At 51.3% G+C, this 26121-nt stretch overlaps 1 protein-coding gene across 11 annotated transcripts in view; it reads right to left on the reverse strand.

The window, feature by feature from the left end:
• EP400 (E1A binding protein p400) overlaps positions 1-26121 on the reverse strand; it is a 522955-nt gene that overhangs the window by 65363 nt on the left and 431471 nt on the right. For all 11 annotated transcript variants that reach the window (XM_078667964.1, XM_078667963.1, XM_078667968.1 and 8 more), the window contains 4 exons: positions 17701-17902; positions 16910-17064; positions 16032-16211; positions 14820-14994 (listed from right to left, as the gene is read on the reverse strand). In XM_078667964.1, coding sequence (XP_078524090.1) covers positions 14820-14994; positions 16032-16211; positions 16910-17064; positions 17701-17902 — 712 coding nt within the window. The remainder of the gene's footprint in view (positions 1-14819; positions 14995-16031; positions 16212-16909; positions 17065-17700; positions 17903-26121) is intronic.

The following is a 26121-nucleotide window of genomic DNA, read 5'->3' on the forward strand; positions in this document are numbered from 1 at the left end:
ATTTAATCCGAAATGCTCTCTTTTGTGGTAGTGTGGGCGAGCAGTTTAGGCTTATCAGCAGGTAGTGTTAAGCATTTGTTGAAAGAGTCAAAAAAATGAATAAAACACTCAAGATGAAACAACACCAAAATATGTTTTTATAGAATGTTCTGCATACAGGTATTTGCAATCGTATTTCGGGGGTCTCCTTGAGGACTTGAGGATCGGTTACAAGATCCACCAGCAGTTTGGGTTTACCAGCCCTGGAGTGTCCGGGTGCTGGACAGGTTGGGAGCCTTGTGCGCTACACCATAGGCAAAGAAGGGGGACCACATAGAAAAATGATGCAGATATGGACTTGGGGACAAAGTCGGTAGCTCCTCACAATGGAGGAGGAGGAGGAAAGGGACAGTTATTGAGGGTCTTGGAAGCGAGGGGTACAGTCGGTGTTCATGGACCCGGGCAGGGAGAGGAAGCTTTGGTTGACTGTTTCCGTGCAAAGGCGCTCTCAGTTCTTGGTCAGGCCTGCAGAAGAGGACAAAGCAGGACAGCTAGGCCACTCTCGGTACTGGCCTCGGCGATACTGGCACCCCTTTTCTGCTGGTCAGTCTTTATGTTGTTGGAGTTGGGATCGGACTTCAAATAAGCGTTGGTTGCTGCAAGGGGTCCGGTACCCAGGGCATTGGTACACGCCAGTTACTGGCATCTCTGAGGCTGGATGTACGAAGACAAGTTGTTTGATACCAAACTCCATTCTTTTCAGTGAAGACATTATGGGAGAAAGTGCTCTTTTGACATGGTTACCCCCCCACTTTTTTGCCTGGAACATGAGGTTGTTTCAAGTGCAAATTCACAGGATCCCTGCCAACCAGCTCTCCTGTGCCAGAGATGATTACCTGAAACTGTACAACGATTGGCACAACTTCAGATCCCCCAAGCAAGTCCCTAGTAGATGGCAACAAGGGCACTGGGACTGAAGAGGGTCTCCTAGGGACCCTTTACCAATGCCATGCTAACTGCCATTGCAGCCTGCATAACTTGGTGCAGTCAAAAACAAGAAAGTGGAGATGGCACACTGCCTGTGTGCCAAGTCAAAGCAATTCATCAGTCTAGCAGGCCTTACAAGCCCTGAGGAAGTGTGCACTATATCTCAGGTGTGGGCATATGTGCATGAGCAGATATGCCACTACAATATTTAAGTCTATTCTTAATATTGTAAGTGCCAGGTAAGACAGAGAGTACATGGGCTGGAACTTCAACAACTCGAGTTCCCCAGCACCATCATGGCTTCACTGAACCCAGGAGTGTTTTGTAGCAAACAACTCCTCTTACTAAACCCAGACTGATGCCAGTGTTGGATTTATGAAAACATGCACTCAGGGGGCACATCAGGGGTGCCCCTTGAAAACCGACCATCACTGGTGTGGACTTTGACTGGCTTTAGGCAGTCGCAAAAACAACAAGTGATGGACTGAATGTGGATCAATGTCACACACTCCCCCAGTCAAAAGATCTGGGCCCAAATCCATCGTTTTTTTGCACTCCACACCACCCTGGGTTAGACAATGGCGATATGCAAATCAGCTCTGACCCTGTTGCCCCATGGGAACAGTCCAGTCCGAACTACAAACGCCATGTCCTTCCCAGAACGGAATCAAGCATCCGAGGACCGGACCGGTTTCGAGGTAACACCTCTCTTCAGCCCGGCTAGCTTGACTCCAAGTGGTGTGGAGTGCCTGGGACCCACGTCTGGGCATCCCCAGCGCACTTAGGGCGGCAATTGCAAAAACAACAAGTGATGGACTGAATGTGGATCAATGTCACACACTCCCCCAGTCAAAAGATCTGGGCCCAAATCCATCGTTTTTTTGCACTCCACACCACCCTGGGTTAGACAATGGCGATATGCAAATCAGCTCTGACCCTGTTGCCCCATGGGAACAGTCCAGTCCGAACTACAAACGCCATGTCCTTCCCAGAACGGAATCAAGCATCCGAGGACCGGACCGGTTTCGAGGTAACACCTCTCTTCAGCCCGGCTAGCTTGACTCCAAGTGGTGTGGAGTGCCTGGGACCCACGTCTGGGCATCCCCAGCGCACTTAGGGCGGCAATTGCAAAAACAACAAGTGATGGACTGAATGTGGATCAATGTCACACACTCCCCCAGTCAAAAGATCTGGGCCCAAATCCATCGTTTTTTTGCACTCCACACCACCCTGGGTTAGACAATGGCGATATGCAAATCAGCTCCGACCCTGTTGCCCCATGGGAACAGTCCAGTCCGAACTACAAACGCCATGTCCTTCCCAGAACGGAATCAAGCATCCGAGGACCGGACCGGTTTCGAGGTAACACCTCTCTTCAGCCCGGCTAGCTTGACTCCAAGTGGTGTGGAGTGCCTGGGACCCACGTCTGGGCATCCCCAGCGCACTTAGGGCGGCAATTGCAAAAACAACAAGTGATGGACTGAATGTGGATCAATGTCACACACTCCCCCAGTCAAAAGATCTGGGCCCAAATCCATCGTTTTTTTGCACTCCACACCACCCTGGGTTAGACAATGGCGATATGCAAATCAGCTCTGACCCTGTTGCCCCATGGGAACAGTCCAGTCCGAACTACAAACGCCATGTCCTTCCCAGAACGGAATCAAGCATCCGAGGACCGGACCGGTTTCGAGGTAACACCTCTCTTCAGCCCGGCTAGCTTGACTCCAAGTGGTGTGGAGTGCCTGGGACCCACGTCTGGGCATCCCCAGCGCACTTAGGGCGGCAATTGCAAAAACAACAAGTGATGGACTGAATGTGGATCAATGTCACACACTCCCCCAGTCAAAAGATCTGGGCCCAAATCCATCGTTTTTTTGCACTCCACACCACCCTGGGTTAGACAATGGCGATATGCAAATCAGCTCTGACCCTGTTGCCCCATGGGAACAGTCCAGTCCGAACTACAAACGCCATGTCCTTCCCAGAACGGAATCAAGCATCCGAGGACCGGACCGGTTTCGAGGTAACACCTCTCTTCAGCCCGGCTAGCTTGACTCCAAGTGGTGTGGAGTGCCTGGGACCCACGTCTGGGCATCCCCAGCGCACTTAGGGCGGCAATTGCAAAAACAACAAGTGATGGACTGAATGTGGATCAATGTCACACACTCCCCCAGTCAAAAGATCTGGGCCCAAATCCATCGTTTTTTTGCACTCCACACCACCCTGGGTTAGACAATGGCGATATGCAAATCAGCTCTGACCCTGTTGCCCCATGGGAACAGTCCAGTCCCAACTACAAACGCCATGTCCTTCCCAGAACGGAATCAAGCATCCGAGGACCGGACCGGTTTCGAGGTAACACCTCTCTTCAGCCCGGCTAGCTTGACTCCAAGTGGTGTGGAGTGCCTGGGACCCACGTCTGGGCATCCCCAGCGCACTTAGGGCGGCAATTGCAAAAACAACAAGTGATGGACTGAATGTGGATCAATGTCACACACTCCCCCAGTCAAAAGATCTGGGCCCAAATCCATCGTTTTTTTGCACTCCACACCACCCTGGGTTAGACAATGGCGATATGCAAATCAGCTCTGACCCTGTTGCCCCATGGGAACAGTCCAGTCCGAACTACAAACGCCATGTCCTTCCCAGAACGGAATCAAGCATCCGAGGACCGGACCGGTTTCGAGGTAACACCTCTCTTCAGCCCGGCTAGCTTGACTCCAAGTGGTGTGGAGTGCCTGGGACCCACGTCTGGGCATCCCCAGCGCACTTAGGGCGGCAATTGCAAAAACAACAAGTGATGGACTGAATGTGGATCAATGTCACACACTCCCCCAGTCAAAAGATCTGGGCCCAAATCCATCGTTTTTTTGCACTCCACACCACCCTGGGTTAGACAATGGCGATATGCAAATCAGCTCTGACCCTGTTGCCCCATGGGAACAGTCCAGTCCGAACTACAAACGCCATGTCCTTCCCAGAACGGAATCAAGCATCCGAGGACCGGACCGGTTTCGAGGTAACACCTCTCTTCAACCCGGCTAGCTTGACTCCAAGTGGTGTGGAGTGCCTGGGACCCACGTCTGGGCATCCCCAGCGCACTTAGGGCGGCAATTGCAAAAACAACAAGTGATGGACTGAATGTGGATCAATGTCACACACTCCCCCAGTCAAAAGATCTGGGCCCAAATCCATCGTTTTTTTGCACTCCACACCACCCTGGGTTAGACAATGGCGATATGCAAATCAGCTCTGACCCTGTTGCCCCATGGGAACAGTCCAGTCCGAACTACAAACGCCATGTCCTTCCCAGAACGGAATCAAGCATCCGAGGACCGGACCGGTTTCGAGGTAACACCTCTCTTCAGCCCGGCTAGCTTGACTCCAAGTGGTGTGGAGTGCCTGGGACCCACGTCTGGGCATCCCCAGCGCACTTAGGGCGGCAATTGCAAAAACAACAAGTGATGGACTGAATGTGGATCAATGTCACACACTCCCCCAGTCAAAAGATCTGGGCCCAAATCCATCGTTTTTTTGCACTCCACACCACCCTGGGTTAGACAATGGCGATATGCAAATCAGCTCTGACCCTGTTGCCCCATGGGAACAGTCCAGTCCGAACTACAAACGCCATGTCCTTCCCAGAACGGAATCAAGCATCCGAGGACCGGACCGGTTTCGAGGTAACACCTCTCTTCAGCCCGGCTAGCTTGACTCCAAGTGGTGTGGAGTGCCTGGGACCCACGTCTGGGCATCCCCAGCGCACTTAGAGCGGCAATTGCAAAAACAACAAGTGATGGACTGAATGTGGATCAATGTCACACACTCCCCCAGTCAAAAGATCTGGGCCCAAATCCATCGTTTTTTTGCACTCCACACCACCCTGGGTTAGACAATGGCGATATGCAAATCAGCTCTGACCCTGTTGCCCCATGGGAACAGTCCAGTCCGAACTACAAACGCCATGTCCTTCCCAGAACGGAATCAAGCATCCGAGGACCGGACCGGTTTCGAGGTAACACCTCTCTTCAGCCCGGCTAGCTTGACTCCAAGTGGTGTGGAGTGCCTGGGACCCACGTCTGGGCATCCCCAGCGCACTTAGGGCGGCAATTGCAAAAACAACAAGTGATGGACTGAATGTGGATCAATGTCACACACTCCCCCAGTCAAAAGATCTGGGCCCAAATCCATCGTTTTTTTGCACTCCACACCACCCTGGGTTAGACAATGGCGATATGCAAATCAGCTCTGACCCTGTTGCCCCATGGGAACAGTCCAGTCCGAACTACAAACGCCATGTCCTTCCCAGAACGGAATCAAGCATCCGAGGACCGGACCGGTTTCGAGGTAACACCTCTCTTCAGCCCGGCTAGCTTGACTCCAAGTGGTGTGGAGTGCCTGGGACCCACGTCTGGGCATCCCCAGCGCACTTAGGGCGGCAATTGCAAAAACAACAAGTGATGGACTGAATGTGGATCAATGTCACACACTCCCCCAGTCAAAAGATCTGGGCCCAAATCCATCGTTTTTTTGCACTCCACACCACCCTGGGTTAGACAATGGCGATATGCAAATCAGCTCTGACCCTGTTGCCCCATGGGAACAGTCCAGTCCGAACTACAAACGCCATGTCCTTCCCAGAACGGAATCAAGCATCCGAGGACCGGACCGGTTTCGAGGTAACACCTCTCTTCAGCCCGGCTAGCTTGACTCCAAGTGGTGTGGAGTGCCTGGGACCCACGTCTGGGCATCCCCAGCGCACTTAGGGCGGCAATTGCAAAAACAACAAGTGATGGACTGAATGTGGATCAATGTCACACACTCCCCCAGTCAAAAGATCTGGGCCCAAATCCATCGTTTTTTTGCACTCCACACCACCCTGGGTTAGACAATGGCGATATGCAAATCAGCTCTGACCCTGTTGCCCCATGGGAACAGTCCAGTCCGAACTACAAACGCCATGTCCTTCCCAGAACGGAATCACGGCCACTACCAGACATATTTCTGGGCCCCTGGGTCGAGAGCTCCTGCTCTCGGAGGCCAGAAACAGAGCCCATCTAGGGCTGAGGTGTTACACCTTTGAGCACAGTGCTCGAGAGTGAAGCTTCAAAGGCCTTGCTGCCTTTGCAATTCGACCTCAGTCTGTGAAGCTAGCAGCAGATGGCAGCCCCCGGTCCAAACCCCCCACTTTTGGCAAGAGAACCAGTGGGAAAACTTAGTGAGAAAAGGATGTGTGACCCCCTTCACAAACAACACTCCTTAGGTGCTGGAGGTGAAGTTAAGCACACTTTTCAATGACCACCATCTTCAAGATGGTGGGACTTATCTAATCAGGGCTAGGGTGGCATAATAGAGGGTTTATACACCCCAGGTAAGGAACCCACTGGTCCCTACCGGTCAGTCCCCTGTAACAGCCCAAATTCTAGTATTTAGGTGGCACTTTATACCCTGAAATCTGATTCCTGATGACCTGTGGAGCGCAGTCGCCTAAGAGCTGCACTAGCAAGAAAGAAGAAGGACCGGTGACTGTCTTGACGCCAGCCATGCCGTCCTGTCTGCTGCCTTTTGCTCTTGCTACAAAAGTTGACACGTCTGGCAGGCCCAGCAACCTCCAAAACCTTGGGAGGACAGACTGCCTTCTATATAAATCAGGTAACTCCCATGGACAGCGGACATATCCAAGAGGAAACCAACTTTAAAACCGAAGTGTGATGTATTCCTATAGGTTCTGTATCGATTCCCCTATTCCTGACCCTGTTCTGGTTAATAATTAACTAGCAGCCATCCCACAGTACAAAAAAACGTTATCTGATTAAGCCACACCACGGCACAGGAACGCGTTATCTGATTAGGTCATAACGCTTGCCATCTAATTAGGCAAGCACTATTCCTCCAGCCCCTGATAAGGCATACGGAGTTCTCAAAACAAATCAAACCTATGACAACCTGGGAAAATCCCTGCGGCCATTGTTTTGATTTCACCGAGAACTTCAGCAAAAGAATGTGCGAACGAGCCCGTTCATATGACATCCTTATTGACGTATCCATGTCCATCCTTACGTCAATCTCGGCACCTTACAGGTATAAATATTACCGACATTGCCTTAAGCAAACACACGCGGTGGTGACGAGATCGGAGCAGCAAGACTTGCCGAAGAGGCCAGCACAGAGCGGACCCCGCTGGCGCTGCCCCGCCTTCCTGACGCGCTGAGAACGAGACGCTGTTTTTCTCCTGCCGAGAAATCCAGCTCCGGCGCTTCCAAGCAGCCCTCGCAGGCAGCTGGAATATCAAGACCAGAGACGAGAGATACCAGCCCTCAACCATTCTAGATCTCAGGTACAGAACTGAATAACCCCTTGCAGAGAATTCTTGAGTCAGTCACTTGGCAAAACAAACTTAACTTAAACTGCTACTTATCTACTCCCGCCCACGTATTAGGCTTAGGTCAGGTACACTGGGGTAGGCGTGGTTAGAAGCACCAGTTGAGTACGATTAGTCAAATGTATATATGTATGTATCTATTTTATCAGTTTTAACTATCATATGGCTTAGAAACCATATCAATGCTTCTGCAGTATTATTTTATACTTCTGCTTTTATTGTATGCACTTTACTTAACCATAAGTATCGCAATAATATCGATTCATTTCTCTTGTACGAGAAAAGAGACTGATCAATAAAGAACATCTTTTATTGAACACGCCCGTCTCTTCCTTTTCTCTACAATCTGGTGAAACTAAGAATGCACTGAACTGACTGAGTAAAATAAGTTGTCTTTTGTTTTCACACGACTCTAGAGATACACTCTTGATTAGGGGAGAGCAAAGTTGTCATGTTCTATGGTTGTCAGAAACTAAATCCCTTCTTGTCTATCCAGGGAGGTTAAACTCCTCCTTGCCTACTCGAGAAAGTTTCTAGTGAACTCTGAGCTAGCTGGCAAAACCAAAAACGTTAAGTCTAATATCGTCAGTAGAAGACCTAGTTAACCTCTGTCCTAGGTCTATACTATTGAAGGTATTATTCCAATGCGCAGAGCCTATTGGGATAATAGGAACTACACTACAGAAGAGCTCTGCCGTGAGGAACCGCAAAACCGCCTCCGGACCCACCTCTGCACCCTATGCCCTCGGCCCCTGTCCAAGTGGCCTATTGGTCCTGCGAAGGTTCCCCAGTGATTCTGAGCCAGAGCCCACCATGGGCTGACAACTGCTAGACTCTACCTCGATGCCTGTAGCCTCAAACTGAAGTTTCCCCCTAACAGCAACCTGAGTGGTAAGCTGTTCCAGACACAAAAGGACACCCCTGTACCAGAAGCCGCTGGGGACCTTGACCAATGGGGTCCTTACGTCCCCTAGCATCAGAACTTGCCTGTAGAGCTGTTTTTTTTTCAATTCAGCCTCCTGGACCGAGCCTGCAGCCTTTCTCCAAAACCAATCTTTCCCATTGGTTTGCATTGGGCACCCAACTATGTGTTGATACTCTGCACCCAGCTGCCCATGTGCCGCTGAGGGTTTAAGTTTTGTGCTGCCTTCTGGCCCACCTCTATAATGACCTTAACTCCTGGAGATTGACCCACTGACACTACTTTACTCATCTGTGAGGAGCACCACTTCGATCACCCCCAGTCTCCATTGGGTAACATTGGGTGCCGAACCCCGAATTTGACCTCTGCACCTGGCTGCCCCGTGGCTGGTGGTGGTGCACTCTTGGTACTAATTTGAACCTTTCCTGGTGTTGCTAATCCAATGTCACTTCCTCTACTTTGATAAAGAACTACCAATTCGGAACTCACTATTTCGAAATCAGTGGAATGTCAAACATTTCTGGAAGTAGTATTTCATGACTCTGGGATACATCATCACTGTCCCCTAAATGCGGAGGATAGTTTAAGCATCTGGACCAATGGAATTGCCCATTTGAGAAGAAGTTAGATGATACACAGTAAAGAACAAGTTACTTACCTTCGGTAACGATATATCTGTAAGAAACAGTAGTTAGTATTAGATTCCTTACCTTAGAATATCCCCAGGCGTCAGTCTGGATCCGGAAACTTTTGCGTAGCAGTACCCCTGCGCGTCGGTAGGCGTCGTCTGCAGGCGTCCCCTGCGGCTCCGCGTCGTCGGCGTCGTGCGCCGTGATGACGTCGCTGGAGTATATAGACGCCGCCTCCGCGCGCTGACGTCAGTTCTTTGCACACAGCTTTTCCGCGCCAGAACACGCAGAGCCATGTGAGAACCAACACTGGTGCCATTTGAAAACTAGGGCCCTGAAAGGGATGTCCTTAACCCTAGTTATCAGTTCGCAGAACGGGGAGGATGGGAGGGGCGGTAAGGAATCTAATACTAACTACTGTTTCTTACAGATATATCGTTACCGAAGGTAAGTAACTTGTTCATCTGAAAGAAACAGGTTAGTATTAGATTCCTTACCTTAGAATAGATACCCCAGCAATACCAACCCCGGTGGTGGGTCTGCGAACCAATACAACCTACACCAGAAAGTCCTGGAGGACCGAACGGCCAAAGAAGCCATCCCTCCGGACTTGACTGTCCAGGCAGTAGTGCCTCGCAAAGGTGTGCAGCGAGGCCCACGTGGCCGCCTGGCAAATGTCCTGCAAGGGGACTCCCCGGCCCAGGGCAGTAGTAGCCGCCGTGGCCCGAGTGGAATGGGCCCTCAGCCCAACAGGAGGCTCCTTCCGAGCCAAAGAGTAGCATGCTTTGATGCACAGGACGACCCACCGAGAGATGGTCCGTTTCTGTACCGCCCTTCCCTTCTTCTCACCCACGTAGCCAACAAACAGTTGGTCATCCACCCGGAACTGGCGTGTGCGATCCATATAGAATGAAAGCGCACGTTTTGGGTCCAGACGATGGAGCCGCTCTTCATCCTTTGAAGGATGCGGAGGCGGGAAGAAGGAGGGCAAGGTGATGGACTGCCCAATGTGAAAAGCAGAGACTACCTTGGGCAGGAAAGAAGGTCTAGTCCGAAGAACCACCTTATCAGGATGAACAGACAAGAAAGGAGGTTGAATAGAAAGAGCCTGGAGCTCACTCACTCTCCTGGCAGAGGTGATGGCTACCAGGAAGGCCGTCTTTAAGGTGAGAAGACGGAGAGGACAGGAATGAATGGGCTCAAAGGGAGCGCACATCAGGAAAGTCAAAACCAGGTTCAAGTCCCACTGAGGCATCACGAACGGAGTTGGAGGATACATGTGCGTGATGCCCTTCAAGAATCTTAACACAATAGGGGACTTGAACAAAGATGGCTGATCAGGTAGCCTCAAGAAGGCGGAAAGGGCAGAAAGATAGCCCTTGATAGTGCCCAGAGCAGAGCCCTGCTGGGCAAGGGAAAGGAGGAAGAGGAGAACCTCAGACAGAGGGGCAGAAAGGGGATCCACAGCCTTTGCTGTGCACCATGCCACAAATCTGTTCCACCGGCAGGCGTATACCGACTTTGTGGAGGGACGCCTGGCTGCCAGAATGACATCACAGACTTCAGGAGGCAAGTCAAATGGCCTCAACTGTCGCCGCTCAATCTCCACGCATGGAGGTGGAGACTGGACAGGTTCGGGTGGAGGACCGTCCCCTGCTGCTGCGACAGAAGGTCCTCCTGAAGGGGCAGGCGGATCGAGGGACCGACTGTCATGCTGAGTAGCTCGGGATACCAGTACCTTCGAGCCCAGTCCGGAGCCACAAGGATAACTTGGGCCCGGTCGCGCCTGATCTTCTTCAGCACTCTGGGCAGAAGTGGTATAGGCGGAAAGGCGTACAACAGACCGCAACTCCACTCGCGCCGAAAGGCGTCGCCGAGCGAGTGCAGTCTTGGAAACTCCAACGCGCAGAACTGATGACATTGCGCGTTCTCTTCTGTGGCGAATAGATCTAACCAAGGCTCTCCCCATTGCTGAAAGAGGCCTCTCGCCACATCCGAGTTCAGACGCCATTCGTGATCCACCGAGCACCGACGGCTGAGTTCGTCCGCCCTGGCGTTCAGAGAACCTGCCAGGTGTTGAACCGTCAGAGTCACGCCCTGACGTTCCAGCCATTGCCAGAGGCGCAGAGCCTCCTGGCAAAGGGTCCACGACCCCACACCGCCCTGTTTGTTGCAGTACCACATGGCGGTGGTGTTGTCCGTGAACACCTGCACCACACTCCCGTTGACAAAGGGGAGGAATGCCTTCAGTGCTAGGCGAATCGCCCGCAGCTCCAACATGTTGATATGGAGCCGGGATTCAGCCGGAGACCAGAGGCCTCTGATCTCCGCCTCTCCCAAGTGGCCACCCCAGCCTTGGAGGGACGCGTCCGTCACAACCACGTGCTCCGGTTGGGGAAGGGAGAGGGATCTGCCCCTGACCCAATCGCGGTCCGTAAGCCACCACTGCAACTGTCTCGCAGTGCCCTCCGAGATCAGGACATGGTCGGACAGGTTGCCCTGATGCTGGGCCCACTGAAACTTCAGGTCCCACTGCAGAGCCCGCATCCGCCATCTGGCGTGATGCACCAGAAGGATGCAGGAGGCCATCAGCCCCAGAAGCCGCAGCGTCAACCTGACCGAAACCCGGGATAACGGCTGAAAGATGGGAATCAGAGCCTGAATATCCCGGACCCGCCGTTCCGGAGGATAAACCCGAAACTGCGCCGAGTCGAGAACCGCTCCGATGAAAAGGAGCTTTTGAGAGGGACACAGGTGTGATTTCGGCACATTGATGGAAAACCCCAGCTCGTGCAGGAGGTCTGCCGTCATCTGAAGGTGGTGGACGACTGTCTGGGGCGAGCCCGCCTTCAACAGCCAGTCGTCGAGGTAGGGGAAGACTGAGACCCCCAACCGGCGCAGATGAGCTGCGACCACCGCCATCACTTTCGTGAACACCCGTGGGGCGCTGGTAAGGCCGAATGGGAGCACGATAAACTGAAAGTGCTCGTGGCCTACCGTGAACCGCAGGTAACGCCGGTGGGCCGGCAGGACGGGGATGTGAAAATACGCATCCTGCAAGTCCAACGCTACCATCCAGTCTTGTGGGTCTAGAGCAGCCAAGACCTGAGCCAAAGTCAACATCTTGAACTTCTCCTTCCGGAGGAAGCCGTTGACGTTCCGTAGATCCAAGATAGGACGCAGGCCTCCCTTGTCCTTCTTGGGTACCAGAAAGTAGTGGGAGTAGCAACCACACCCTACTTCTGGCCCAGGAACGCGCTCGATGGCCCCCTTGGCCAAGAGGGCCGTAACTTCCTCCTGCAGAAGTGTCAAGTGGTCCCCCGACACACGGTGGTTCTGCGGTGGCATGGCTGGAGGAGTGGACTCGAAGGGGAGGGCATAGCCCCTTCGGACAAGCTGCAGCACCCACATGTCCGATGTTATCGCGCGCCAGCGGGAGTGGTGATGGCGAACCCTGCCACCCACTGGCGTCACGTGAGCCCGAAAGCTCGGACTAGGAAGGCTTGGATGCAGCAGCGGAGGGAGGCGTGGACTGACCACGCCGCTGGCCTCTACCGCCACCACGGCGGAAACCACGGCCGCCACCGCGCTGGGGAGCGTTCTGCGTCGCGTGGCTGGCAGCACGTGTGGGACCTCCCCTCCCTTGGCCACGAAAGGGCCGAAACGAACCCGTCTGCTGGCGCTGGGTCGAAAGACCCAAGGACTTGGCCGTGACCCTGGAGTCCTTGAAGCGCTCCAGCGCGTGGTCCGCTTTGTCACCAAACAGGCGACTGCCATCAAATGGCATGTCCATGAGTGAATTTTGGACGTCTGGCGAGAAGTTGGCAGATCTCAGCCAAGCATGGCGACGAATCGCCACCGTTGTGGACATCGCCCGTCCCAGCGAGTCGGTCGTGTCGAGGCCACAACGGATCGAGTACCGCGCCGCATCCCGGCCTTCAACTAAGGCCCGTGTGAGCTTGTCCCGCACCTCCTGGGGACATTGCGGCAGACACTCCTCGACCGTATCCCACAGGGAGTGGGTGTAGCGGCCCAAGAGGCACGCGGTATTACAAGACCGCAGTCCAGCGCTCAAAGAGGAAAAGACCTTTTTACCAAATTGGTCATACCGCTTTGATTCCCTATCGGGCGGAGCCGACGGAAATGCGGACTGCGAAGTGGAGGCCTGGATCACCAGACTCTCCGGGGAGGGATGGGTGGATAAAAAGGCAGGGTCGTCCGAGCATGGACGGTGACGCCTCGCGACATTCCGGTCAACCGGCGCACCAGAAGCGGGCCTGGACCAGGTGCCCAAAAGGACATCCGACAGGGCCTCATTAAACGGCAGCAGAGGCTCCTGGGGGCATGACTGCGGTTTAAACACTTCGGTCAGAATGTTCGGTTTGACCTTCGCGACGGGGAGCTCAAGGTGCAAGGCCTTGGCAGCCCTCATCAGGACCACCGAATAGGCAGCACCTGCCTCAGACGCCACAGGGGACGGAGAGACAAACCCAGGGTTGGGCGACTCGTCCAGGCCACTGGCATCACCCAGATCACCTACCCAGTCCACATCATACTGGCAGGCACGGGATAGAGGGTCCTCAGACCCCTCCCAACCCTCTCCATACTCATCTTCATCATACCCATATTCTGGGTCGACGATATAGACATCGGGGTCAACGGGCCCCATCGGCGTCGGATCCGGCGTCGGCCGACGCCGGTCCGACTCCGCGTCCGGAGTCGGGGAGAAAAGGGGGGTGGCGCCGCGCGGCGTCGGTGCCGGGGACCCGACGCCGGCCGGAGCCGACGGCGGAGTCGCTGCACCACGCGGGGGCGGTACCACGGGTTGGCCCACAGGAACCGACGCCGGAGAGGCCGGGAGACCAGCCGGCGACGAACCAGAGGGAACCAGCGGCGCCGGGGCCGGAGCCGCCGGCGGCGCCGGGGCAGGAGCACCCGAACCGCTCGGGCCCCCAGACGGGACCGACGGGCCCGCAGGCGCCAAAGGCCCCGCCGGAGAAGACCTCGCCCTCATAGCAATGAGGAAGGCCTCGATCTCCTCACGCGACGCGCCTTCCCCAGGGACCGACGGGTATGGGGTAGACGGCGTCGGCGACCCACGCGGGGCCGCGGGGGTGGGGTCACCCGAGCCCCCGGCCGCATCACGGGGGCGTCGGGGGGAGTCGGGGGTGCGATGGCGACGCCCCGACTTCTTGTGCTTACCTGACGAGCCGGAGGAATGGTGGCGACTCCCGGAGCGCCCATGGCGGCTCCGCGATCGTTCCCTCGACCGCTCCCTCGACCTCCGACCGGACCGGGACCGCTCTCGACGCGGGGCCGACACCCGGAGCTCGAGAAGCTTGCGGGACCGCTCCCGCCTAGCTTTTCCAGTCAAGGCCCGACAGTCGACGCAGGACTCCACGTCGTGGTCCGCGCCCAGACACCGGAGGCAGAGTCGATGGTGGTCGGTGACCGACATCATGCGGTCGCACTCGTCGCAACTCTTAAACCCAGGCATCCTACCGGCACCGTAGAAAGAAGTAGTTTTACAAACACTTGGTCAAAAGACCGGAGTACTGCTCTTCGGATCTGCGCTAACTGGCGCGGAAAAAAGAAGAACTGACGTCAGCGCGCGGAGGCGGCGTCTATATACTCCAGCGACGTCATCACGGCGCACGACGCCGACGACGCGGAGCCGCAGGGGACGCCTGCAGACGACGCCTACCGACGCGCAGGGGTACTGCTACGCAAAAGTTTCCGGATCCAGACTGACGCCTGGGGATATTCTAAGGTAAGGAATCTAATACTAACCTGTTTCTTTCAGATAACAATGAACACCCTTTTCAGGAACTTGTAAGCCAGAAGCACTTCTTGGCTGTTCGCGAGCTGAGTAAGATCACGTTATATTGTGCTGTGGAGAAACATATAGAGACATTACCTGCAGCTTTATGAGGCTGACCAATTGCAACACTAATTCCAGCAACGGAGACTGGGAGGGTTGGTACTCCAGCGGATGACACAACAGCAGCAGGAACGGATACCACTGGAGGTTTTGTAAGTGCAACCTGTGCCGTCTGAGGAGTCTGGGCCTGAATCTGCCCCTGCGCGTGGAGCTGAGAAGGAGAAACAGAAGGATGACCCAACACGAAAGGAAAGTGCGAGGAGACAAATACATCCGGTGCTATAGTAACTTCCTTTCATTCCCATTTCTTTAACCCACCACTTTATGGATTAACTACAAAAATGACATCTTTTCAGTGCCCTCATTTCACCAGTTTAGGTGAATCTATTTAAGACTAGTCTTACCATTGGCTCTGTCATTCAGGCCCTACATCTGGCATTAGGGAGGGGAGGTATCTAAATACCCTCCCGATTCAAAGGTCACAGGCGCGTGACTAGCGATGAAGATCTGCTCTACTTCTCTTCCAACAGCCCCCCCAGCCTGCCCTGTAGACAGCCTGTTAGGCCAGCCTTGCACAGCTTCAATGCTGATCACTGGAGATGAGACTTGTTATTATCCTGCTCACACTGCCAGTCCACTTGACGTGAAGGCCTGTCCTGCTGCTATTCATCCAGACCCGTCGCTGCAAACACCCTTCCACAGACACCATTCAGCTTCACAGCATATCACGGAATTTGAGGATTATTATTATGCAGGTAGCACCCGAAACTACATATCCCACCCAGAAGCTGAGCCTCCCACTATAGCTGCCAGCCTGTTAATACCCAGATCATTCTGCCACTAGACCTATTACTGGAGTCTGATCTGCTGCTCCTCATCCGGCCGCCCACGCCTGCAAGAGCAAACAGCTTGTTAGGCTGTCCATTTTCAGCTTCAACACTGGAGTATGACATGGTAATGCCCAGCCCAAGCATTCACAAGCCAGTATTAATACCCTCCTAATTCTACTATAAGGCTCGTCACTAGAGATGAAGTTTTGCTATTGACCTATTAGAGATAATTAGAAATATATATATATATATATATACACACACCTCTATATGCTCATCCATCCTTACAGCACATGAATATACTCAACCATCCTTGCGGGTCATGGTCCCTTTCCTGCCATCCAAAGCTTCCCTCAGGGGTCACTTATCTTGCATGCTTGCCTGCGTGTTATGGGTATAGTTTCTGTAGATAACTCACCAGGCGGGCAACCTGCAGATTCGTTACAGTGGTGCCAGTCAGGACAGTGCCAGTTGTGAGCTGTTGAGCCTGCTGCTGCGACACCTGCACTTGTGTCGTGTGTGGCGCTGGTGCACCCTGCTGAACCGTCTGTTGCTGGGGAAGCTGCAGTTTCTGTTTCTGCAATTTCATCAACTGTTCCTGAAGATAGAATAAAATAACACGCGCCTTACCTATAACAGCAAAGATTAAATTCATGAAGTAGACAAACAAAAGTCATAGTGACTTCAGGAGGAGATGTCTTTGTAAAATAGTACGAACAAGCATTACTACAATAGCATAGCGAAATAACAGTGACCCAGCTCCTAAAACACTCTGCATTAACAGGGGGAGTAGCATCATGGCAGCTTTGAGACGGAGACTACTGACTGATAGGTTGGATAAAATACTGCGTACTCAAATGAAAATAATGACTTTCACATAAGCATCACACTTTACTGGACACACCATACAACAGGAATTTATAATGGATATTTCCTGAATACACCCACCCATGTCACTATCTTATCAGAACATAGGAGTTCACTTTTAAAGTTTGCTTTTTCCGAGTAATGAAAACTTTGTAACACAAATCAAGGGGTCTGCTGAAATCCCTCTTCACTAATAAGATGCTACCTAAGGATCCAATGTGCCTTCTGAATTTCTTCCCCTTCGCTTGAGTCTTAAGCTCTGTAACATTGGATACTGAGCTTAGATTTGATTTCTTATGCTTGTCTTGCTAAGATGCACAGGTTCAAACTTCCTTTGATTCTCTCAATGTTGATCTCCACATAGCATGACGTACTGTTGATCAGCTTTGATTGGGTCTCGACACTGGACAGCAGCACATGCTTACTTACCTGTGAGATCTTGCCTACAGTTTTCATTTGGCCTGGAGACTGGGCCTGAGCTTGCATCTGTGACACCTGCACCTGGGAAGCTTGTTGTTGTCGGAGAAGCTGAAACTGGGCCGGCGTGATCGTTTTCCCAGTGAGCTGAACTCCAACTGTTGTAGCTGCAAATGAAAATACCCATCCATGAATTAAAAGCACAAATTCCCCCAACTCAAAGATAAGCTATGGAAGGGAAGGAAGTTCTAAGGCTGTTGCGTTGCATTTGTTCCAAAGGGAGTCTCCAGCACCACAATATAAAAACAACGCTGCCACAGAGAAAGCAGACTCCCCCTTTTGGCACCTGTCTCAAGGTTTCTTTATTGTGTCACATGGTGGTGCCACCATGTTGGCTTCAGCAGCGTTAGCACAATATCACCTACTGTTAAACGCTTGCGTAGCACAGACCGGCATCAGCACTATTAACAACTGTGTAGTATATTACGGACTAGAAGAAGGTAGCTCTGTGCAGTTTGACACCAGCACTGATTGTAAAAAGGAGCACTAACTGCTACCACCCCCTTCTGTCTCGCTTGGCTGACTCCAGTGGTTGCAATTTACACAAAATACTGTTAGAGTGCAGCAGGCTCATCTACCTCAATCAATGCATACCAATATGAGTGATGTCGGTTCGAGTTAATTCATAAACGTCTCAGAGCCTTGTAGGTCTTTTACCGTCCCCCTGCAGAATCCGAAGAATGGGGTGTTTTCATACACTAACATAGTGCAGTCAGAGCTGCAGTGACACACCACAAAGTTACCTGGTGTGACTTGCGTCACCAGCGTCCTGGTCTGTGTTTGAACTGGAGTCAGGCTCGTAGGCACGACAGTGGACGCCGCAGCCGAGGTCACAGTGCGCACTCCTTGATTGGTTGTAATGGTCACCATTTCAGCAGGAAGTGCAGAAGATGCTACGGTGCGCTGTTGGCCATGCATTACCTGACCAACCACCGTCCCAGACGTCTACAAAAGTTGAAAAAATAAATGATTATAGAAACATGCATTGTGAAAGGGAACCTGCCCATTTTGAGACTGGGGACTGTAAATGGCTAAAATTCTTATCAACACATTCTTTTCAATGACATCTGTTTCTCTGTCCACCACAGTGTAATTCTATCATCAACAGTTTTGTCAGCAATTTACATTTAATCGGCATTAGGCCAAAGTAAAAAAAAAAAAAAGATCTGTTTTCAACTTCAAAAGTTACAAGCAATTAGCATTAGGCAAGGTTCTGGTAAGTAGCAAATCTGCACCACCTGCGGCACAGGGGCGGCTGGGTGCAGGGTTCAAATTCAGAATCTGGTGCCAATGTTATCAAATAGAGAAAGGGGGTAATAGAAGAGATGCTGCTCGCAGGTGAGTAACACGGTTTGGTAATCCCGTTTCTGGGGATTAAGGTAAGCACAGGGGGCAACAAGGCAGCACTAAACGTACATCTTCAGCGGCACAGGAGCACCAGGGTACAGAGTGCCGACACAGCATTGGGCGCCCAGTGCAAATTAATGGGGGAAGGTCGATGTTGAATAAAGGCAGCAGGATCAGGCCAGACGAAGAAAACCCACAGCAGCCTAGGTAAGTAGCGATGTTAGAGGACGTTGGGACACCATTGGTTGCACTACCCAAGGCCCAGGGGCTTCGGGTGCAGGGGTGTCCTTGGGTGTCGGAAAAGTCTTACCGGGCAGGTCGCGGCCAGGGAGAGTCTTCGAGTTCAGGCTGCAGGCGTCGAGGTGGAGTCCAGCAGGGGTAAACCCAGGGTGTACTCTTGCTCAGAAGCACTGGGGAACCTTCACAGGACCAGTGGGCCACTTGGATTTGACCAGTGGGCCACTTGGATTTGGGCAGTGGGTGCAGAGGTGGGTCCGGTGGTGGATTCGTAGTTCCTCAGGGCAGAGGTCTTTGCTCTTTAAAGTTCGTGTAGAAAGCTGTCTCTGTATATGGTATGCCACTAGGTGGTTATACAGTGCACAGAGTCCACGCGTTCCCCAAACGTATACAGGGATCAATGTATAACCCAACGTGGTCTATTAACGGTACTGTGGTCAAGCAGCCTTAGGCCTAACACAGAGGAGTGTAAGACATTTATTGCACAACATTGACCAATAATGGACACACGACTCAAATAGATGATCCACACCAGTTTTAGAAAAATAAGCTATGTCTGAGATTCATTTTAAGACCAAGATCTTCGCAGTAAGTACGTTTTTAGATAATACTTTTCACTTTCAAATATTGACACGGTGCAATTTACGAACTGTTCAATGTTATCCTATGGAGGAAACAAAAATGTGGTTTTACAGGTAAGTATCCAACGTACACTTCCAGCCTTCGGGACCAAAGGTCAGCAAGGGGCAAGGGTCTTGTGAGTACCAAAACTGCACCACCAGCAGCACAGGGGTGGCCAGGTGCAAAGGCTAAAATCAGACTTCGGCCCAATGCGTTTCAATGGAGACTGGGGGTGCTCGAAGCCACACTGCTTGCAGGTAGGTAAATCAGTTGTAGGGGCCAAGCTAAGGGGGTTAGGACCAGCACAGGGGGGGGCACAAAGCAGCACTCAACACACACCCCCAGTGGCACAGAGGACAGCCGGGTGCAGATTCAGCATCAGTCGCCCAATGCTTAACAATGGAGACTTTGTTTTTGACAACCAGGCTGCGGGCATCCCACTGGAGGTTGCAGAAGGGAGACCACCGACAGCAGAGGTAAGCAGAGATGTGGAGGGTCGTGGGGGCACCCTATATTTAGTTCACCAAGGCCCAGGGTCTTCAGGTGCAGGGATGCCTTTAGACTTCGGAGTATTCTTATTGGAGCCAGTCACGGTCAGAGGCAGACTCTGGATTCAAGTTGCAGACATCGTGGAGTCCAGGGGGGTCAGCCAACGCTGGTCATCAGATCAGGATCGCTGGGAAACCTGTTCTGGGATGGTGTGCCACCTGGACACGGGTCGTAGGCGTCGGGTGCAGAGTGGACAGGACTCGCGGATCCACAGGGCACAGGAGTCCGTTGTGTTGGATTCTTGGGAATTGCTGTCCTCAGGAGTTCTGGTCTTTGTCAAAGTTCAGGTAATCTTCCTTGGGTTTCTGGAAGTCACGGGCTGCAGGACAGACTCTGTCTTCTTGCAGGGTCTTTGAAGCTGGAGACAGGCTGCTAGGGTTGGGGTTAAGTCAGTAGTCATCTTCAGGCTTTGCTGCACGTAGTCGTCATTATCCTTCATCTTAGGTCGCAGGAAACTAGCTTCAAGGTCGGAGGGAGCCTCCTAAATATTAGATTTAGGAGGCATATATGGAATTAACAGGTAATGCTAATGGGCACCTCACCTGGGGTGACTACCTCTATTATGCCCGCCTCCTGTGGAAGGGGGCATTGACCTAGCTGTGGTTCAAGATGGCAGGGGCTGAAAGATGTGCTTCACTTCTCCTCCACCAATTTGCAGGTGAACTTGGCATAGGTGGAAACTGGGGGCTGTCATCTGCTGCAAGCAGCAGAGGATGGGGGTCGCATTAAAAAGGACATCCTGGGACGAAACTACAGGACTCTACCCCTCTAGAGGACAGGCTACTAACAGAACATATGCCCCACAAAGCGACATCCTTCACGTATCGGAAACTGGTTAACAACTTCCCTGACATGCTAGCCAAATTGCGCCTCTGTTGGGTGGGCGATATTGGTGACCTTGATGACTCAGAATGGCAGGAGGCTCTCTCCTCGCCCAAGGAATCGGCGATTCCATCCAGACTTCAACTTGTTAATTGAAAGTTCTTCACCGCACATACTACACCAGAACGGTCCTTCACAAAATAGGGAGAACCTCTCACGAATACTGCCTCCGTGGTTGCGGAGATAGGGGGACATTTTACCACACCATTTGGGACTGTAGCCGTGTAGCCACGTACTGGGCAGCGGTGATGCGAACCATTTCCCAAACCACGACTGTTTCCCTGATACCGAACCCGCGTCGCTGTCTATTAAACATTTGGGAGGCGGAGGACCTCACCCATCGTCAGCAAGACTGGGTTGTGCTGGGAATGATGGTTGCAAAACGAAATATCGCCAAACTGTGGGGCTCTAACGTGCGGCCCACGCTTAGAGACTGGTGCAGGGACATGGATGACGCCATGGTGGCCGAGAAGGCGGTATTTATCAATAGAGGATGCCCTGCTAAATGGGGGCTAATCTGGGGGGCATGGAACAAATTCAGAGGGGATATATGTGAGCCACCGCGAGTTGACCCAGACGAGTGCCTCTCGGATTGAGGGTTGGGACTGAACTTTGTGTGTCGGGGGTTGTGTCTCCTGATGTGCTGATCTCTGCCCCTCGGCTGGTCGGGCATTGTGATGTGGGGGTCGGGTTGTCGGCCGCACTGCCAAATATACAGTATACTGCTAATGTGAACGATTATTTTGTCGCCTTCGAAGGAATGTTGGTACTTCACGTGCTTTTAATTTACATGGAAAGTTTTGTTACTTGGTTAAAGTGAAAATCTCAGACCTAAGCCATATCGTATACCTGAAAATGTTTGAATTATGGTACGCTTGGTTTCTATTCGCCGCCGGACCCCTGGGTTGTCGGCCACGCGGCTGTGTTATCCTGTTTAAGATACTCTATTGCTGTTGCGGCCGGCCCGAAGGGTTGTAGGCCTTACGCTGTGTTATACTGGAAATGTACAATAAAGGTCTTCTAAAAAAAAAAAAAAAAAAAAAAAAAGGACATCCTGGACGAGAAAGTGTGACACTTCTGCCCAGGATGTGCATTGTTTCTGGTCCCAGAGAGCAGAGGCTTTCCACCCAGGGGTCCAACAAGTCTGTGTGTGGCAGGCTGCCTAAAGCCAGTCAGTGACCACACCAGGGTCGGTAGACATTCAGGGGGCACCGCAGAGGTGCCATCTAAGTACAAGGCTTAATTAATCTCACACTGGCAGCAGTGCATATTTATTACAAAGAGTAGGTGGTACCAAACACTCCTGGTTTCAGTGAAGCCATCATGGTGCTGGGGAACTGTTGAGTTTCCAGCCCATGTACTCCTTATGGCTTACCTGGCACTTACAATATTTAAGAATTGACAAGTATTGTAGGGACATACCTACTCATGCAGCTATGCCCTCACCTGTTGTATAGTGCACCCTGCCTTAGGGCTGTAAGGCTTGCTAGAGGGGTGACTTACCAATACTTTCAGGCAGTGCTTGCTGGCATGGCACCCAGGCTGCAAAGGCAGTGGCATGGTCCTAGTGAGAGGGTCCCAGGGTACCTAGGGCCTCCAGGCTCTAGGTACCCACAGTACCACTTACTAGAGACTTACATGGGGCAGAAATACCAATTGTGGATATGTTTTTAGGGAGGAAGCACTGGCACAGGGGACCCGGTTGGCAGGGACCCTGTGCACTACATTCAACACCACATCCATACCAGGCAAAATGTGGGGGCTAACCAGGTCAATAGAGTCATTTTCTCACCACAGGTCAGATTTTTTTTACATTGATGATGCAACTCAGCTGTTTACAGAGTGAGTATAAGACACTGAGAATGAGTCACTCCCTTTACCAGCTCATTATCGACACATGGATATAGACATGGATGTGACTTCTGTGGCCCTAGTGATCCCAAAAGGTAGGACTCTGAACTGGCACTGTATTTTACTTACCGCACACTTTAGGTACCAGCAATGGGTCGGGAGGTATTGGAAAATGGAAACAACATCCTTGAGGTTAAATGGTTCCATGAGTCCCCTTTGTATACCAGCAGAATGACATCCTGTGGGTGTGTCCCTAACAACAAAGTACACAAAGGGTTTGTTACCCTTGTCCATCAACTTTGTCCTCAGCCTTTAGGGAGAACCCACACTAGCCAGACCCAGACGTTTGCACGTTCAAAGCAGGCACAGTGTCTCTTATAGTGGGGTGCAACTCTGCAGAAGAACTTCTTCTAGTTCCTTTGAAGTAGCCGGTTCCAATTGGACCTTCATCATCCCTGAGGGTATATACAAAATCTCACTTTTCACTGAAAGCTACCCTAGGAAATCTGCATTCAATGCCCTGAGAGGCTGACCCTCTCTGTTATGGACCATTTTAGAAGTGAAGGAGTTTGAGAAGGTAGTAGAGTAGATGCATTTTGTTTGTGGATTATCTGTAAAACACAATTCCATGTACCACACATCTTAAATAAGGATCTTTAAGGCTCGGCCATGATGACTAGAAAGTCCAATTAGGTAACAAAAAAAACACAAACAAATTCCACAGCATCAACCTGCCTATACAATAAAGGAGAGCAGCATGCATACCTTTTTCCCTGGGTAATTATATTCCAGTGAGACCAGAAAACAACAATATGTTTGTGAAGAAGAGGGCAGAGCTCACAGGATTCCCTGTGTCCGCAAGACATGCAGTAAAAACTCTGATCTGATATGCTTAAAACTCAAAGCCCACCACTTGCCTGGCTCAAATTTGAATCATAAAAAGAGTTGGATGGGCTAGATGTAGTCTATGGAGGTTTTTTTTAATTAGCTTTCAATGCCTTCACTACCTCTAACGAGCGTGAGATGCTGCTTGTCAGCCTGTGTGTCCATGGTGGGTGACAGAGGGCTAATATGTCAAATACTCATGGAAAATAGCGGACAGAACCCCTGATCTGAGGTTATGCTTCACCGTTGTGGGATTACCACAAAAAGTGTTTTAAGCTCAGGGGAATACACAGAAGATCACTGTTTGAAGGAGGTGGCGTCATTACCTTGGGCACCTCTGGATTTAGAGTGCCATTTTCATAGAACAAGATCCCGGAGTACTGGTATTATTTATACTGCTGCCTGTTTGAGCTGAAAAGACTGCTGTGGTTGTCATGGCTGACGAGGACTGCCTATGCTGCCTTTTAGTGCAGGCTGCATCTGTGGCCCATAAAATTCAGAACCGAATATCCAGCCCGCTCCTGTTCTCCCCCACCCCGAACTCCAAAAAGGACATCACCATTTTGGGATTTGCAACAACTGTGAAATCAACATTTGTGTAAAAAAAATAATATACATAGCACAATTTTTACAAAAATGCTTGCTAGAATTTGAATCGTCTGTGCACTAGAGGTGGGCCAGAAACAGGAAAGGTGAGCCGGGGATGGGGTTCGAAAATGGACTCCAGCATGTGTAAAGCCAATACCTGTATATGTGAAGGTGCCCAGCAAAGGGCCAGTTGGCCTCTCCTTCCATGTAGTTTGTATGCCTAGTCTGAGGGTCAGCTGCCTCAAAAGCAAATTCACACAATGTACCTCTGCCCCAACACTACCTCAAACAAACTATTCAGATACTACAAAGGTCACCAGGTCAATATTAGCTGTGCGTGGTCAGAAAATAGTCTGGAAGGCACTAGCCCTTCTCCAACTGAAGCAATTAAATCTGACAAGGGCTCAGTGTCTGGAACACAGACTGCAGGCTGAATGGACAGCAGTAGCAGCAAAGTTATCTCGGTCACAAAAGGACAAAAAACTGATACAATTATGAACTCTTACAATAAACTCTGTCAACATTTGCATATTAATTCTAAATCCTAATAAGGTTGCAGTTTCTGTTCCACATAGCCTGGAAATAGACACAGATTTATTAGCAGACTGGGGAGTGCAAAGGGATGTCCTTCACCTCTATATAAACAGCTGCTTGTTCATAGAGGGAGGAGAGCTTTGACACTTGTCTCAGAGCTAGAGACACTCACATTAAACATGATCTGGATACTTTGAACCTCGGAGAGTGTTTGTCTTCATTTGGGAAGCAGAGTCTACTCTGCTGCACATTATTAAAAGGAGCTGACGGATGGTCCAGGCAGAACTTTGCCAAATCTGAACTCCCTCCTCATCAACCTGTTGGATTCAGATGTTGAGCACATTCCAGGCTGGGCATCCAGATGAACTCACATAAGAGACTAGGATTGATATGAGCCACAGCGAGCTGATGACAGATTAGTTAAATTAGTCCGTTTCCTGTCTGTTAACAGCTTATGCCAGCGCTCAGGGCCATCCTCCTGTGTGTGTGTGTTCATAAGCAGTGCAGCCTTCTTAGAGTAGCTAATGAATACTACATTAACTATTCATGTGTATGAACTGTGACTGACTTGGGGCCAAATCGAAATTAAATCGACTATTCAAAACTGCAGAATAGGTGACTGTTGAGAAAACCAGCATTGGCAAAGTCAATAGGTTTCGAGAAAACCAGCACTGGCAAAGGCAATAGGTGTCGCCTATGCAAGACCTATTGCGGTGTCAATGTTTTCAATGATGTTGCACAGCAGTGTAGGCTTCTGTGTAACGTGGCTCAAATACAAAGTGCTATGGAGCGGCCAGCACGGACTACGTCATTGCATTTTTTTGGATTACTTTAAGCCTGTGCTGCAGTACAACATCTTCAAAAAGCCTTGAAAACGCCACTAGGTCTCAAATGGGTGAAACCTATTGGCATTGTCAATGCTTGCTTAGGAGTATTATTGTTAACCCGTCTGAGGTACCAGACAATAAGTTTGCGAGCACAGATAAGAACACCATGGACAGCAGTGGGAGGGGTTAAACCCAACAGGGGCGGTTGAGAGGATCATGAGAGAGTAAGCAAAATAACAGCAGGAGGAGTGTTTGCGGAGGGGGGGCACAAGCAATGACTGGGAGCAGGAGAGACAGACTAAGAACTCGGGCACTCTTAAGGAGTGCGACAAATAAAGTTTAAGAAAAGTACCCTCGATGTGTCACGCCCAGTGGAAGGATACAGGCAGAAACAGTACTTGGTCCAAGCTCCATGGATCAGTCAAAAAACAGGAAGACAGTGGAACCCAAGCTGCTGCCCAATGTGAAGCCAGTAAATCAGAGTGCAGTGGAAGCCAACCAATTGTAAGTAATGGGTGGGCTCTAAGCCCTTTCTTAAGCGTTCTGCCTACAACAGATTTCGCAAGCGCTGCGCAGGCAAAACCTAAATATTAGGGTACAGTTTCTAACTCCCTTAAGCTTTTGAGGCAAAAATTCAGCCTATAGAACAGATGCACAAGAGCACATTGCAAGGTATCCTCCATTCCTTCTCGCCCCCCATGCCCTGCTGACCCTTGATTCCGCTGCACCTCTTTCGACTCGCCTGACTCTTGACTCCTCCACAAACCTTACCTCTGTCCAGAGTTCCTTGTGCCTCCTCTCCCCCGTGGCTCATCTAACTGAAATCTCCTGCCCGTCTCCACC

Source organism: Lissotriton helveticus, chromosome 11, assembly GCF_964261635.1.
Source record: "Lissotriton helveticus chromosome 11, aLisHel1.1, whole genome shotgun sequence".
In the NCBI taxonomy this organism is placed as follows: Eukaryota; Metazoa; Chordata; class Amphibia; order Caudata; family Salamandridae; genus Lissotriton; species Lissotriton helveticus.